The 16,101-nt window shown below is 36.5% G+C and overlaps 1 protein-coding gene and 1 long non-coding RNA gene across 4 annotated transcripts; one reads left to right on the top strand and one right to left on the bottom strand.

The window, feature by feature from the left end:
• LOC110420919 (uncharacterized) lies at positions 1-11,533 on the top strand. Its single transcript, XR_002445597.1, has 3 exons — positions 1-187; positions 1,029-1,180; positions 11,417-11,533. It is a non-coding gene; the product is annotated as an uncharacterized LOC110420919 (long non-coding RNA).
• On the bottom strand, positions 1,385-13,155 carry DML1 (demeter-like 1). 3 transcript variants are annotated; one of them, XM_021434325.2, is made up of 21 exons: positions 12,514-12,850; positions 12,145-12,236; positions 11,345-12,035; positions 9,002-10,810; positions 8,495-8,890; positions 7,951-8,041; positions 6,409-7,870; positions 6,241-6,320; positions 6,026-6,110; positions 5,864-5,955; positions 5,708-5,776; positions 5,561-5,597; positions 5,381-5,463; positions 4,576-5,031; positions 4,143-4,179; positions 3,992-4,049; positions 3,691-3,830; positions 3,507-3,572; positions 3,293-3,407; positions 3,172-3,210; positions 1,385-1,733 (listed from the first exon to the last, which is right to left on the bottom strand). In XM_021434325.2, exons 3-21 carry the CDS (start codon positions 11,859-11,861, stop codon positions 1,609-1,611), a joined length of 5,757 nt encoding a protein of 1,918 aa, XP_021290000.1. In that variant the 5' UTR covers positions 11,862-12,035; positions 12,145-12,236; positions 12,514-12,850; the 3' UTR covers positions 1,385-1,608. The 3 variants fall into 3 exon arrangements, 2 of the variants coding, with proteins under 2 accessions (XP_021290000.1, XP_021290001.1); XM_021434326.2 differs by lacking the exon at positions 12,145-12,236; XR_002445596.2 differs by lacking the exons at positions 1,385-1,733; positions 3,172-3,210; positions 3,293-3,407; positions 3,507-3,572 and having other exon boundaries at positions 3,799-3,830; positions 4,572-5,031; positions 12,514-13,155.
• Between the last annotated feature and the right edge of the window lie 2,946 nt (positions 13,156-16,101).

The raw sequence follows: 16,101 nt of genomic DNA, 5'->3' as shown, positions 1-16,101 counted from the left end.
GGGGCCGAAAAAACAAAAAAGCCTCAAGATCAAATAAGGAGGGAAAGATGAAAAAAGGCGGCGGCAAGGCGGCAAATTCTCGAACACTTCTCTTTCTCTATCATCTCTCTCAAACTCAAAACCATCTAAATTCTCACTTCTAGTCCTTCCTCGGCTTGTCTTTTCGTCGTTCTACAAATTTGAAATGGTTCGTTTCTCGATCATAAACTTTCCTGATAAATGTTCATCTTTCTGTTAAGAGTTTCGAGTGTTTTCGAGCTTTTTCCTGATATTTTTCTGTGCGCGTTGATGTACTGGTTCGATTTGAAAAATATGAAACGAGCTTAACTTTTGATGTTTTATTTTTCTGTTATGCTGCCCATCTTTTTTTCCTTTTGTTTAATTTATTTTGTTGCGTTCGCTAATGTTTCCAGTTTAGCTAATTTCAGAGACATTTAATAATTATGAGCAGAATTTTGTCCGCATTTCGTAAATTGTTTCGACTTTCGGTTAGTAGAAGATTTACCGATTCTCAATTATGAGGGGAGAGGAGTTTAAAGTGTTGATTCGTTAAATCTTCCTTTTGAGGAAATCTATTAAGTTGCCGTTGTTTGGAATTTGCAATTAAGTCCCTGTTAGCCACTGATTTTTTTGGTCTATTTAGGTAAACTTATGTTTGGAGAAACAATTTACTTTTAACTGTCTAGTTATTTGTTGTAGGATTCAGCATCTTGTATCCACGATTGCACCAAAAATTTTATGAACGTGATATTCAATATTTAGATAGATAATACTAAGCTATTTCGATTCCAATACAGTTCTTTGTTTGATTTAGAACGCAGAATTTCTTGGATTTTGAATCGAAGTTTTATTAATGCTTGATTGTAAGGTAAATGGTGGTGTTGAAATTCTGGAACGCGTTTAATGAGATATGAATTGAGATTATGGATTTATGCTAATGTAATGTCTGTTTTTGATTGCCATGTGAAGTACAAATACATGAAACAACCGGGCTAATGTTCTCTTCCTGACTTCTATTTTGCGTCCAGGTTGCTTAACTTTTTGCAGATCCTTCTCAACTGTGTCATTTTAGGGATGAAATTCTCATAATAAGGAGTTTCATTTTGCTTGCTGAGGTTATACTTCATACCTCTCTTTGCCACATCAAATTCTGCGCCACTTTGGCAGTGTGACCTGTCCAGTAAGCTCCAGTCAATTTTCTTTTAAACGTTTCATACTTGTTAAGCTTTACAACAATTTTGTATGCATGCATACTTAGATGCTTGAAAATGGTCTGGGCCGTATAGTATGTTAAGAACTTATGCTTCAAGTCGTTGTGGGCTTGTTCATTCTATGAAAGAGTTTTTATCTATTTAGCATTTGACGCATTTTGTTGAAGCTGATTTCTGAAAAATTGCTCAAATTTGAGCATGAAACTAAACAATTACAACCTTGTTAAACAGTATACAGCCGTACGCGCCCTTTTTCATAAAGGGTTATACAAATATTTTCACATTTCCCTACAAACCAAGTCAGTATTGTGAAATGTAATTCCGCTGATTTTTGTTCTTAATACATGGTTATTTGGTCAATGTTGACTTGTTTGGATCCTTATGACTGTGCTATCATTTACTCGTCTTCTCCAGCACCCCTACCTTTTCCTCTCGTCAACTTGCTGGCTGGGAAATGCAATCTGGCCATTAGAGGACGTGGTGCTCGTGATTTCTGGTCAAATCCCCTCACACAAACATATCCTGCAAATTGTCATCAAAAAGTAGTGAGAAACTCGAGAATTCTTTAGGCGACTTAAATTCTATCATTGATTGAAGATTTGCTATCTGTTGAGGTATTGGAAGGACTAGGTGGAGCTATAAAAAAAAAAAAACCAAAGTTCCCAATATATAGTTGAAAAGCCAAAGTTCCCAATATATACCTTCTTTTTGACAGAATTTTCCATTTCTGTTTCTGGTGGTCAAAGATTCAAAATTAACATGAATAGAATAGGGCAAGTGTTCTATTGTTGAAGCCTATGTTTGAGATTGCATAGGTAATGTGTGCAGGTTTGGTCAGTCAAAAGTTTGGAATTTATGATGTCTGCGAGCATGCTAATCTAATAGTCCTCCACCACTTAAAATGATGATTAAGGGTCTAAGATGGAAGTGGATGAGCAATTTAGTGCATTAGTGATAGCATAAATGATTTTAAGTTACCTACTTGTCATTGTTATTGTTAAACTAAGTTATGAGTTGGTAGATCATACGAAATATCCAATATGTAAAGGGCTTAAATTTTTATTGTAGGAGGATAAAGGCTACAATGTTCCTCAAAGGGGTAGCTTGTGGTTGATGCAATATTGGCAAGGTTGATTGGTTTGATGTGAATTTCTATCTTTCATTAGAATTTGGAGACAGTTTAATCTCCATTTTGGTCCAGAAATTGGGGTAGCACTATATGTGCTTGATTCTTATTAGTGTCAGTGTTCGTTTTTCTTTTTGTTTTTTTGATGTTTAAATGGATAACAGGCAAGAGCATGAAGTGCGACAAGCCAACTATGCAAATATTGTTGTGGCCTGAGAAATTGGGTACATCTTATGTATGCATCAGCGTGACAGTTTCTAAATCTAGGTTTTAGTAAGTGGAGGCTGTGACTGATTCAAAAGTGCTTTGTTCTTTTTTTTCCAATAATATGACATCATTAAAATCCATGACAAGGAAATTATCTACTTTTAATATTATTTTTTGGGCGGAGGTCCTTGACAGTTGGGTTTAATTCCTTAAAAGTATAGATATTTTTCTTGGAAAATTGAAGTCAACTTGGAAAGTTAGAATGCACGCACTTGGCAAGGTCTCTCAAGCCAAGTGAGGAAAGTGCTGCTATAATCACAATGATCTCTTTGTGATGAAATGTAAAGCCAGTAATCCTATGATATAACTCTTTTTTTTTTCTATGGGTAAATGTTAATATTGGATGTGCAGTTCATCCAATTCACAAGGCCATTATTGTGTCCTTGATGCTCCTGGAGTTAGGAATTCAAAGCTTTTGAGGGGAAGATGAACCATGATATGTTTCTCAAGATTGCAAGGTTTTGGTGTTTCATGTGCGTGTAAAAATAAGAACATGGATACTTATGGGTAACTTATCAAATCAATAAAAACAGCATGACAAAAGTTCAAATGGTCGATAATTCTCACCTCTCCAAAAGCAATGTTGAATTCCTTCTGTTGTTAAGCCTAATAGACCAAAAACACAAACAGAATCAGTGTTCAATCTTGCTCCATTTATCAGAACCGTCTTCTACGGAAATGTTCTAACCTTTAAATATTGAAGGTATGGAGGTCCCAAAGTAGACCATTCTCCTTGGCAGGTTCCATAGCCATTCCCTTGGAACATCAATTGGGTTTAGACTAGAATCATGGTCAGCAAATACCTGTATAGAAATATTAAATTTGATCTTCATTACTTGCCTGATAAAGATCAAAATGACTACAGAGTATGAAAGGAGGTTGAACCTGTATGCTGAACTTACCTCATTAACTTGGAAGTATGTGCCATTTAGCGGAAAACTCCCTCTCATTGCTGTTCGACAGGGTATCTGTTTATGATAAATAATGTTTTGTTATATTAGTTAGCAAGCATAGGATATTCTGAAGTAATATTATTTCAACAATAGTTATGTTTCTTTCTAGCATATATCAAATCCATTTTCTTACTAAAAGTGTTCCCCGAACGATCTGGGATTCTGCTTCTCGGATACTGTTGCAAGAGAAACATGTCATCTCGTCACACAATTTTCCATGCTCTTGGGAATTGCACCTTCTTTGAGGTGGTTGAATAGAGTTTGCAGTTTCACCTTGTGTAAGCATTCATGCATTTAGGGAAATCAATCAGGAACTCAAGTAAACCATTTATAAGCTCCTTGCTCATATTTCTAAAAATTGCAGAATATTATCATGTTGTCTCAAGAGGTCTAAAAGGAATTTAGCATAACTTGTTAGTAAATGATGTACATACCTGGTGTCCATATGGCAAGAAGGTACTTGCATGGGTCATCAGGTTCTCGTTTATCCAGCTGTAAATTTACCATAGACAACTAATATAAGAAAAACTGAGTTACAGAAATGTGAAAAATATTCTTATTTGAATAAAGGTAAAAACAACTAACCTCGTTTAGAAGAGGGTGTGAGTCTGGAAGTTCGTAGCTGTAGGATGGATTAAAGGAGTAGGGGACAAAGAAATGAGGCAATCAGTATGAAATGTAAAGATTTCTGGTACCATTTACACTGGATTTTGTGCCATTATCTGGCAGAACTGCTTTATCTATAAAGGTTGTTTATCTTTCTTTGGTATACTTCTTTGCACTATTCATTGATTGCTTCCTATAAGTACTGTGGTATGTATGCATAAATGGCCATTTTAAACGTTTTGGATTTTTGAACAATAGATTAAAAGGGCTAAAACTTGTTGTTTTTTTTAACTATAGTTTAAGCTTGATCTTATATTGATCTAGAACTGGTAATAACAAACTCTTTCACGAAATAGTTAAGTGTGGTTTCTCTATTTTCAAGACCTCAGAGATTTGGAAAGTGCTTACTTACACTTGGTGCTCTGTTCTTAGCCGACTGACATTCTTAAGTTTGGGTGTGGGAATAGATGCAGCTTCTGCTGTTAAAGCAACTAAAGCCTTTGACATATCCCCTTCTTGAAGTTCCATGTTATTTTGCATATAATTCTGCAAATTCTGGGTGAACTCTTCCATGTTAAGCTTGATTGTAGGAATTTCATCAGGATCTTCATAGAACATTTCCTCAATGTCAATCTCTGCTACTTGTGTGCACTCAGGTTCTGGGCTTGCTGGCTCTTCAATGATAGGGTCACAGTTATTGACTCCAGATTTTGCTTGTGACTGCAAGTTTCTGTCCGATTGTTCAGTTGGCTGGGGTAGGGGAAGGGCCCGTTGATCAATGATCACAGCATGGTTTTGATCAGATGTTCTGTTTTCAGTTGCACTGACAATGCTTTTCTCCTCTGGCCCTGGCAGGGCAAGCCTTGCACTGCGTTAATATGGTTTATTAGTAATTCAATTTATCAACTTGTAGTCTTTGTACATGTCTCATGAAATGATTTTGGGATATCCCTACATGATCACTGCTATTCTCTATTATCTGCAGAACATGCTTAATGAAATAAATATGTTGACAATTGTCCTATTGATGGAAATGCTGCTAAAATGATCTGCTTGTAGATTCAGTTGATTGTTTGCCTTTCTAGGGGTCGATGTTTCACCTGAACTTTAGGATGAGTGTACAAGTGCTTGTAAATGGTTGTGGACGTGTACAAATTGGTCTTGTTTCACTTGTAGTACATTTGAAAAGTTAAAAATTGAATATTTCATAAGCAAACCTTGCAAATGCGCTGGCAAAATGCCTGCATTCTCCCCTCATTGGACATGCATTACAGTTTGGTTTGCTTTTTGTACAGAAAACCTGCATAAACCTCAGACAATGTTCCCCTGTCAGTCTTAGCTTGTTGTTAGTCAGCAAAGGAAGTAAGTGTCTCACTTTAAATATGTACACAGCTCACCTTTCCAAATGTGATCATCTGATAATGTAGCTCATACCTGTTCAATAGATAGTTCAATGAATTAGCAAACATATAAGAAATTTGTTTTGCTTTTTGGAATAAATGCATCTGCTTGAGTCTGCGTATTAAAGTGAAGTGGATCTTTACAATGTTCTTTGATCGAGCTTGCATAGTCTGGGCCATAGATATTTTTGAATGGATTCCAGGATGGGGTACCTAAGTAGGCAGAACATAATTAGCAGCTTTCTTCTTAAATATATTGTTTGTATCTGTATCTGTTGCTTGATAATTCATAACGCTCACAGCTCTAGGAGATGCAACTGAAGGGACTCTGGCAGTGGCTGAAGGGGGACCCATCCCAATCTTACGGCTATTCGTCCAACGTTTGTGTCAACCTGTGATGAAAATATGGAAGTTGAGTTCTGCTTTGTCTGCAATGGTTATTTATGCAATTAATTAACTTACTGGAAAAGCAAGATGGTGAAGTGTCAGAAGCCGCACACACTCCACACTTTTAAGCCCCAGTCCTCTTATACTTAGCAGGTACTCTCTACAACAAGGAATAATGTTTAAGCTGCTCTGGTTTTTTTTTATTAGGAATATAAAAGCTTAAATAATTTTCTTTGACTTAGATTTGCATACTAATATGATACATGCTGAAAATGGTGTCTTTTGCTTACTTTGCTTTGTCTGGTGGAACATCCCTCAACCACTCCAGATCAATGCTTCCATGATCTCTAACCAGTCGGTTAAGGAAATCCTGTGTGCAACCCATTTACAGTCAGTTGTTATGCAGCAAGCTTAGTGGAAAATTCAGTGAACTTCATCCTACAATGTTATACAACTACCTTTATTCGCTCAGCGAGCATGTTATTCATCCCTCGTTCCTTAATTGTCTTGGCAATCTCATTAACATCTGCACATCTCACTGCTTCCCAGTCTAGTGAGTCCATTGTCTTCTCTGTTCTTTCTCTTTTTCTCCCATTGGCTTCTGCCTGTTTTCTTAGACTATCCCACTCAAAATCATCTTTTTTGTCTTTCTTGGCGTTTCTGCCTTTTGATTTTAAAGTGCCGGCATTCATCCCATTGAGCTCCTTATCAGCTGAAGAGTCGCGTGTGTACATGTTTGACTCTTGCATTTTCTGTTGTGGGCTTCTTTGATTATCAAATGTGGAAGTGCTTTCTGTAATATCTAGGATTTCTCCAGAATGTTTTGACACATTTAGATGCCCCAACATTTCTTTGTTTTGTGTAGGTGATTCAACAAGATTTCGAGGGTCCTGAAGCAGCCCCATTTGACAATGGGGATCTGTCATCTCAACTTGTTGAATGTTGTTGCTTGATTGATTATTTTCACTGGATGATTGTAAGGCCACCTGCACACATATAGTGGAGTCATTTTGATCCATTGTTTGACATGCAGATTCTTCTGTTGAGGGACTTTGTTCTTTCATGACGTTTTCATCTTTGGTCTTAGAAGCCTCAGAGGATCTTGTTTCTTCATTGAACATCTCAAACTGTTCAATTTCTCTTCCTTCTGAGTTTAGAGTAAGATGAGGATGATAATTAGCAGATCGGATGGCTTCTCCAGTGAAGCTTTTAGGACCTGAATTATCCCAGTGTTCTCTTTGGTCATTCTGGAATTGGCTTCTTTTGACCTTTGAGTTCTCATTAGTTGACATATTTTGATGACCATAAACTTCATGCAGCCTGGCAGAGCCAACCATCTGTAAAAGCTGTACAAAAGAAGTAGAGCTATTCAAGATGTCTAGAATAGGCTGCTTAGTCTGAACACCCCCTTCTGAGTTGCTCTCTGAGCATGATCCTGTTCTTTCAGTAGTTTGAACCAATGAAAGATCCACAGAGTTTTCAGATGAAACGACAGAATTTTGAGATGAGAGGACATCATTTGTCTCATCATCTCCTTTGAAGCATTCAGTTCCACTCCCAACAATTTCCATGTTTGATCTGTTTAAGGTGGAGTCACAATATGCATTTAAACCACTTCCAGAAGAATTTAACAGCTTGCTCTTTGATTCATTTGTTGAGCTTACAGTAGCAGTACTACCAGAAAATTCCTTGCTGTTGACAACCTCTTTTTCTGCAGAGTGCCCAGAGCTGTTAACAGTCATTGAACTCTGGTCACCAACTGGTTGAATTGATGTCTTTGTGTCCCATTTTATAGTGTCTTCTGGCTGCAAGATATAGAACTCTGCTCCATTGAGTAAGCTTGTCTCCTCTTGATGATATGACTCTTTGTTGCTCTTTGATTTGAGAGGAAAATGAGCAGCAAGAGACATGAATGCAGAACTGCCAAAAGTTGAAGAGAAATTAAAATATTTCCTGTTTACTGTTTGTGTAATTAAATGTTCTTAGGATCTGTAGCTCACCTAGAAAGATGGTCAGAGACATTCTGAGTAAGAAAGACTCCAATCACTGAGTCCACAACTGATCCTTTCCATGGAGAGAAACGTCTATCCCCTGCAGAAATGATATTGTACTCTTGTGAAGGAAATAATGACAACACTTCAAATAAAAAAAAAGGGACTATGCCTTCTAATTTATGAACATGTAATAAGTTTCCTTAACTAAGGGAGTTACATGTCATGGTAGATTACATTTTGACATATCTTTATGCAATTTATGTTTTTATAGAGAAATTTCCTCCTTTTCTCCCTTGGTTTCCATTTTCTGATCACTTGTCTGTATAAAGTAGAATTTTTCTCTCCCCATTTGCATAGGCATTCATAGGTGGGATGGACATGTTAATAGTGCCTTTTAGTGCAATTGTCTTTAATGAAACTTCATATCACAGTATGATAAACACCATTATTCAATAAAATAATATATGTAATTAAAGATTCTTGAGCAAATGCTTGTAAAACAATTCATCCAGAGTGTTATTAAGGAAAATCTCTGAAAATTATACATTACCTTGAACAAGGTGCATGCGTGCTATAAATGAGTCTGCACGTCCACGGAATACTCTCCTTTCTTCTTCCCACCATTTTGCCTTCTCTTCGTCAGTTCCATCAATACCCTCACTATTGATATTTTCCAAGAGAAGCTTCCATACTCTATTTGTTTCTTCATCCAGGTCAACCTTTGGCCGCGGGCGTCGTTTCTTGATAGGACCAAATGGTACAATGGTTCCGTCTCTATAAAGGACAAGTGCATTGTGCTCTTGGTGTCTCATATTATAAGGGACAACTGCAGTCTGCTCTTGATATGCAATAGGGACACCTTGCCTGTTGATGTCTAAATGGTTGAATTGTTCAACAAGTGCATCAATAGAAAACATTTCTTTCCATATTACCTCTGGAGGGGCACCTGCATCAAGTTGATTATATGAGTTAAGAGGATCTGTTTGACAGATTTGGTAGATTACTCAAAGATTTAAAGAGTGCTTGGCCAGATGAAGTTAGTACTTTCTGGAAATACCTAATAATTTGGCAGAAAATTGGTTTTGGTTGGATAAGATGAGTTTATTGTGCATTTGTGCTTCACTTGTGTTGGAGCATGCTGAATTTACAAGGAAGTTTCTCTTCTTTGTTCGCTTCTTTTTTGCCAATTTTGCTTGTATCTCTGTGACAAGGACTTCTATGCTTGTATGAGGTCTGTCTGAGTTCCCAACTTCCTGCATGTCATAATCCACAGGTGATTGACTGCTGCAGCATTCTGGGTGCCTTTTACATTGTGCAATTCCATTGAGTGAAGCCAAGTCTCGAACCCTTGTGGCTCCTTTGGTTCTCTTTTTCTTTGGACCATCTGTCTGACTTAAAGCCATGATGCCATTAAAAGTTGGCAATACTTCCATAGAAAATTTTCTTCCTGCCTTTTGAAGTTTTGCTGGAACTCCACTGGAAGTAAATTGATGGAGATTTACCTGAATATTATCTACTGGGCATGCTTCTGCTGGCACAAGACTTTTTGCAGCAGTGATGGACGATGATGTGCTAGAAGTGGCAGAATTTTGTCCCTTCTCAGTTCTCTTTCTCCTATGAATTTTTGAAAATTGCATTCCTGGAATCATCTGGTATATGCATAAATTGTTATAGTGACACCCATATGATATCACAGCACTGCTGTCTGCTTGTTGAGCAGCACTGGAATTGTTTGTCTTCAATTCACTTGCTTGTCCTCTTTCCAATGCTGAGCTACTGCTGCAGTTGGAGTTATTTGGGCTTCTTGCTGGCAACTGATCATCAGACTGTAACACTGTTTGTCCATTTTTTCTCAGTCCATTATGAGCAGTGGCTTGATCTTCTCCTTTCATATTAGTTAGCTTATGGGAGTGGGTATTTCGTCTTCTACGTGGGGGATTATTCTTGGTCAGAAGTGGTGTGCCTGGTGCTTGATCTTCAGGCAAAGATAAGTAATCTTTCAGTTCATGGGCAATGCCTGTTTGTGTGTTTTCCACTGCCCCTTCAATTCCGCCACAAAGCTGCATTGTTGATTTTGATTGACTTCCTCCTTTCCCAAGGTTTTCTGTTCCTGAACTTGAATTTAAATTGCAGGCTGACTTGCATGCATAGCTTTCACCTTTCTCTTGTCCTTCCATGTCAAAATCTAACACCCTTCTGCATGATTTCTTGTTATGCTTGAGTGTTTCTGGATGAGTAGCCCCCTCTCCAATTTCTTCTTCTGTGGGAATCATTGAGTTTTGGTCAAGTCCCTTTCTTCGCACGTACTTCCTCTTACGTGTTGAATTCTCTCCATTTGCTTCTCCTGGGGAGATTGATGTGTCTTTGTTTAGTCTATTCTTTCGTACATATTTCCTCTTACCAGTTGGGTTTTCTTGAGAACCACTGGCCTTTGGAGTCACTGGCTTTCTGGTCTTTTTAGGTTTACCCTCTGTAATTACCTTGGGCCTGTGCTTTTTCCTCCTTTGTTTCTGCTGTGGTGTTCTGTCTAGGTCTACAAGATTGCTACCTCCATTGTCAGGATTCTGAATTTCCTTGGTTGGTATGGCAGCCAAGGATGACTCTGTAACAGGCTTTTGTAGCTCTTTACTGCATTGACTTCCATTCACATCAACCCTAGCAGCAGCCAGTTCATTTGCCTGCTCCTCTCTTTGCTCAGTTTTTTTGTTCTCTATGTATAAATTTTCTATTTCCAAATCCTCTTTCCTTTCTGCTCTTGTGGCCTTATCAGGTGTGATAGGGGCAAAGCCAGAGATGCTCGTGTAAGAGTGTGCATCCATTGCCTTAACAGGCAGATTAAGATCATAATTTTGGGGAGGAATCACATCTGTAAACACCATAAGTTTCACTTCATTCATGTTATTAAACTACAAACTTTTGAACTTTCGACATTAATAACAGATGAGGTAGTTGTTGGAGATATTCTCCCAAGAGGAAAATAGTTGCAGGGATAGTATGCTTTCCCACTTGATTTTGTTTTTAGTTGTCAGTAACGTAAAGAGAGAACTTACATGCTCTGAATTGCAGCAGAGGCTATTCTAAATAAAATGAGGGCACCAGTTCTGGAAACAGGGAAGGGAACAGTTAAGATGGCCTGGGATGCTTGTTAGTCTGTTTTATTACTGGTGTCTTAATATTAACATTTCCATTTTTCTTCCTTAACTTTCATCTCAGTTTCTTACACAATTTCTTAATTTGTCATTAATACTAATTTTAAGACTCTCTCTCTCTCTCTCTCTCTCTCTCTCTCTCTGCTCTCTCTCTCACCACACACACACACACACACGTTGAAACTAGACGCTATAATGGAAATATAGATAGCTTTACTTCAATGAACAGTAAAGGTTAAACTTGCACTTACCTTGATGCTTTTTTGGCGTGCAATTGCCACCGATCCATATGTTTTGTTGAGCTGATAAATTTACATCCACAGGTAAGAGCCCTGCAGAGCTGCATTCCGCATGGTGTCTATTAATCCCCTTCGATGCTGCACTCATGGACGCAGCTGAGGCCGCATTTGCAAGAGCCAAAAGATCTGCGAAAGGAACATTGCTGAGTTCGGTGAGGTACAGGGAACATTGCCTCTGCCCATTGCTATCACCTGAAATGCAGGTACTCCCAACTAAAGCTGCCTTCAAGTTATTAACGCCTCCATTTACTTCTGTGCAACTGGCTGAATGAGAACATGCAAATACTCCATCAGCTTGAGATTCCTGAATAGAACCAGAACTTTCTGACCCTATACAGTTTGCTCCGGGTATATGGTTTCCCTGCCTGCCAACATGGATCACTGGTGTTTCTGGGGGAATAGGCCTAAAAGGGGTTGCGGGAACCCATGGACGCTGGAACACAAACTGTTCTTGACCCTGTTCGCTCATACTTTTTGCTCAGTTCCAGATTCCTCGCCAAAAGTTTGAGCTCGATTCTCTCACTCGCGAGATAAAAATCCGCAGATCCTTTTGCAGTCTTCATATCAAAAGCCAGTGGTTGCCTGAAATTTGCTTATTGAGGTAATTCTCCGTTACTGTGAACCTCATTTTATTGAAGCTATCCTGCCGGGTCAAGAAAAAAAAATGTCAGCATCCTGAGGCCCAGAAACTTAAAGAGGTTATAGCTAAAACAAGCAGAGACAGAACTATCCTGTTAGAGGTTAAGCGGTACCTCTGGAAACCCAGAATTCCTGATTCCCTAAAAATGCTCTAAAAAAAGTACAGCCCCTTCAGCTGATAGATCTCTCACAGACCACCCTCAGCCTGCCATTTCATGGTAAACACAGTGATGATCTTGGGAGAAAGAACTAATAGAGTTATAGAATTTGAGAGGGTATATCTTTCATTTATTATACTTGGTATTAAATTTGTCTGATGGATAAAAGATAGCAACAACAGAAACAAAAGAAAATCTCAACAGATTCTCCCAGTAATCTCCATAGATAATGCCACTTTATTTTCTGTTGCTGGATTATATTAACTCGCGGAAAAAAAAATATTCCAAATTAAAAAAAAAAAAACTTCAAAACCTAAGAATTACCAGAGAAATGAGTCAATGCTGAAGATCTGATTCAATTACTTGAATCCCAAGGAAATGAAACTAGTCACTCTTACAAGTGAGAAAATAGGGGAAAAAAAAACCAAAAGCAAAGATCAGTTCATATGTATTATCAGTACGTGTTAGCTTTGAAACTGAATACTCCTTTCCCGGTAAACAATTTAGCTTTAATATTTGTAATAATAAAACAATAAAATAATATTAATCTGTAATCTTTTTGTCTTGCTTGTAATGTTTCTATTCAATGCAAGATTTAAACTAATTAAAACGCAAGTATACATGGGAATTAAGAAGTAAGGAGGGGCAAACTTGTCCTATTGTGGTGGCCGATGACCAAGGCGTGTGAAGCGTCGAGGCCGGACTCAAACACGTGACCAAACTAAGAATCAAAGAAACGTACGTGGCGAGTGGGTCTTGACACTTGGCACGTGAGAGCGTGTCAAAAGTCAATATTAGCATTAGGTTTGGTTTAGAGGCCGTCAATGCCTCCGTTAAGGCTGGCGATGCCATCGAGGGGCTTTGGGCTTTTAGTTCTTATGTGGCAGTTTGCCGATATTGTCGCTGATTTCCAAGTTCTTTTAGGTCGGGTCCTCGATGACGCCGTTAATGGTCCCCTCTTTAGTGGTGCAAAGGTGCACGCTTTATTAATTGTAGGTTGGTGATGTTAAATGTGATTTGCTGCATATGTTTTTGGTTCTTATCCGATTGGGAGAAGGGCGTGGGGGGAATTTTATAATTGCGATGATGTAAATTTTTCCTTTTTGTTGATAAAATCCACGTGTGCAGTGTTTTTAATTTTTTTTTGTTTAAAATTTTACATGATTCATGTAAAATGAACATGAATACAAATAACTATTGTAATTAATAATTTGATATTCGATTAATATTACGGTTGTTAGTGATTTCAACGGTTATAACTGTCATAAGTTAAAATATTTAATTTTATATTTAATTTAACTTTATTATATTTAAATATAAAAGATACGTACGTGCATATACACATATTTTTATGTAATAATTTGATTTCGAAGGTGGAAAAGACATGTGCTTTTCTAAACACAGACAAAAAGTTCCTAGTCCATTTACTTATCATACATCCAAATAGGTTTATGTTTGGCTATTAAGACTACAGCAGGATTTGTTTAGGAATTTTGTATTTTAAATGGTAATATTTATTCTGTTTTTAATATATAAAAATTAATTTTAAAAGTTGTAAAAGTTGGGGGTTTATCAGAAGTTAATATTTTAATAAAGATAATATTGTAAAAGTCTTTTTTTCATTTGAAGATATTTTGAAAAATTTCAAAATAGTAACATAAAAATTCAATTTGAAAGTGAGTCTTCAAAATTTTTTTAAGATTTATAATTTGATTTATTTTTTGTACATATGAAAAGTTTAAAGGTGGAAGGGATTTCAATTTTGAACTTCATTCTCAAAGCTAAGAGTTGTTGTTTAGTGAAGTTTTATATGATACACTTCTAAAATATTCTTGTAGTTCAATTGGTAAGATTTTTGGTAATGGTCTGTTGCTTTTTTGGTCATTATTTAAATTTTCAAAGGAAGAATTGAGTTTTGATATAAAGTAAATCGTACCTGATGTTTTAATTTTCTTATCAAAGAAAATGCATGAATTTTTGTTTTGTGTAAATTAATTTTTTTTTCAAAAAATAGTAATATGTAGTAATAAATGTTTAATGAGATTTTTTTTATATTCTTATTTTTTTTCTTTAGTTAGATTTTGCAGTAAAAAGATGCAATTAGATTTTTCGTTTTGGCAACCATGTAACCTTTAGGCTTTAGCTCTACTTCCGTCTTGTCAACAAAACCAGAGACACTAATTAAGCTGATCAGCAAAAGTTGGTGTTGTTCGTTGGCTTTCGTTAAGGCTTTGCCCTTCCATATGCAGCTTTAACTGAAGTAAATAAAATTGTTCTATGTGAACTGCCTCAGGTAATCTAGTAAGTAAGCCTAGAAGATAAGATATACTCAGATCATTATAAACTGAAATTTCTTTCTTCGACCTTTTAAACTAAATCAAATAAAAAAAAAGTTTGAAGGTGGGTAAACAGTACTTATATTTACTTATATTAACCAGAATCCAGATTTGACTGTTTTAAGCGAAGCCGCAGTGACACATCAGCGAATCTTTTTGGCATAAAAGAAACTCGATGTAACCGTTCGTTCCATACGGCGTTGTAACTCTTGAACGCTCTCTCCTCACCTTTTCCCTCTTTCAGTAACCGTACCATTTCCAAACTGTCGGTCACCGCCACCGTCTCGTGACTCTCGAGCCCATTTTGGGGAATCTTGTTATCTGGCCTCTTTTGGCGTTCTCAGTCTATTCTGTTTCTTGACTTTGCTATTCTCACTGCCTCCTCACCCTATCTGTTGGTGCTTTTCATCTCTAGTTCTGACACGTGGAATTTACGATCTTTACCGGATGAGTTTTATTGGCTTGATTACCCAATAGATCTGACATGTAGCTTCATAATACGGGATGGAGGGACCCGTCAATTATGTCAGGCAAAAGCCAGTGTCTGTCAATTCTTGGGCTTTTACATCTAGTGACAAGTGCCGTACTTTTTTTCTCTCATATTCAGTACAACTGTACAAGCTCAAACAAATGTATGTAGCTGAAAAGAAGTTGATTGGTTCTGGTTTGTTGAATATGAAAAAATTTCACTAGCCCAAAGTGATTAGCATGCATTGGTCATTTGTGAGGTGTACTTTTTGTGCCACTTGATATCTAAGTTTAAGTTTTTGAACCAGCAAAGGAACAGAGTTCTTTGTTCAATTTTAGCTTTGCTTGTAGGCGAATATGTTCTTGGCTTGGGACCTTTTAATCTTGGATGAAAGTAGCTCACTCTGTTGTCGGGAACAACCAGTCACCAAGAAAATACTTTGAAAGTACTTTTAAAAATAGCTTTTTGCTTTTTGAAACTCGAGATTAGGTTTGAATGTTCGTTTTTATTTGTAGTTATTACAGTTATAATGATTCTAGATATTTTATTGGTTCGTCTTTTATTTATAATTGTTACAGTTATAAAGATTCTAGATATTTCCTTGATTTTGAAACATTGTCAAAAAAGGTATAGGTTTCGAATCATGTTTATTGAAGTGGTGACAATCTTAAATTGATAAATTAAAAGTATTTTGAATATATAAATATTATAAAGATCTTTTTATTTAAATTAAATAGTCAAATAAATTCTCAAATTATATTAAGAAAGTTAGTTTAGTTTTTATCTTTTTATTACATTCAAATGAATTCTTAAACGTTTATTTTAGATTAAATAAGTCACTCTCATTAACTGTTAACTAACTTCTATTAATCAATTACACAATCAATCATTTTTAATACCATATTATTTACTACACAATATGTTAATGTATCATCTTGATGGTGTTAATGTCACGTGACAGATGATGTGGTATTAAAAATTACTAATTTAAAATTTGATTTTTTCTTTTCCAAATGTCTAAAAATTATTGATTAAGGATTTGAAACAAAAATTAGAAAAAAAAACTTAATTGTTTTAAATTCATTACCTCTTTTTTATAATTAATTA

This window comes from Theobroma umbraticum, unplaced genomic scaffold (assembly GCF_002168275.2).
Source record: "Theobroma umbraticum cultivar Fairchild unplaced genomic scaffold, ASM216827v3 scaffold_86.0, whole genome shotgun sequence".
Classification (NCBI taxonomy): Eukaryota; Viridiplantae; Streptophyta; class Magnoliopsida; order Malvales; family Malvaceae; genus Theobroma; species Theobroma umbraticum.
This window is presented reverse-complemented; position numbering and strand designations above follow the sequence as displayed.

Bases quoted from the DNA above. Each gene is read 5' to 3' on its own strand.
- DML1 (XM_021434325.2), bottom strand. From the start codon at position 11,861: ATGAGCGAACAGGGTCAAGAACAGTTTGTGTTCCAGCGTCCATGGGTT. The intron at 8,042-8,494 runs GTAATGTATAAT...TCATTTCTGCAG, and splicing joins ACGCATGCACCTTGTTCAAG to GGGATAGACGTTTCTCTCCA. The intron at 4,180-4,575 runs GTAAGTAAGCAC...TCCATCCTACAG, and splicing joins CTAAGAACAGAGCACCAAGT to CTACGAACTTCCAGACTCAC.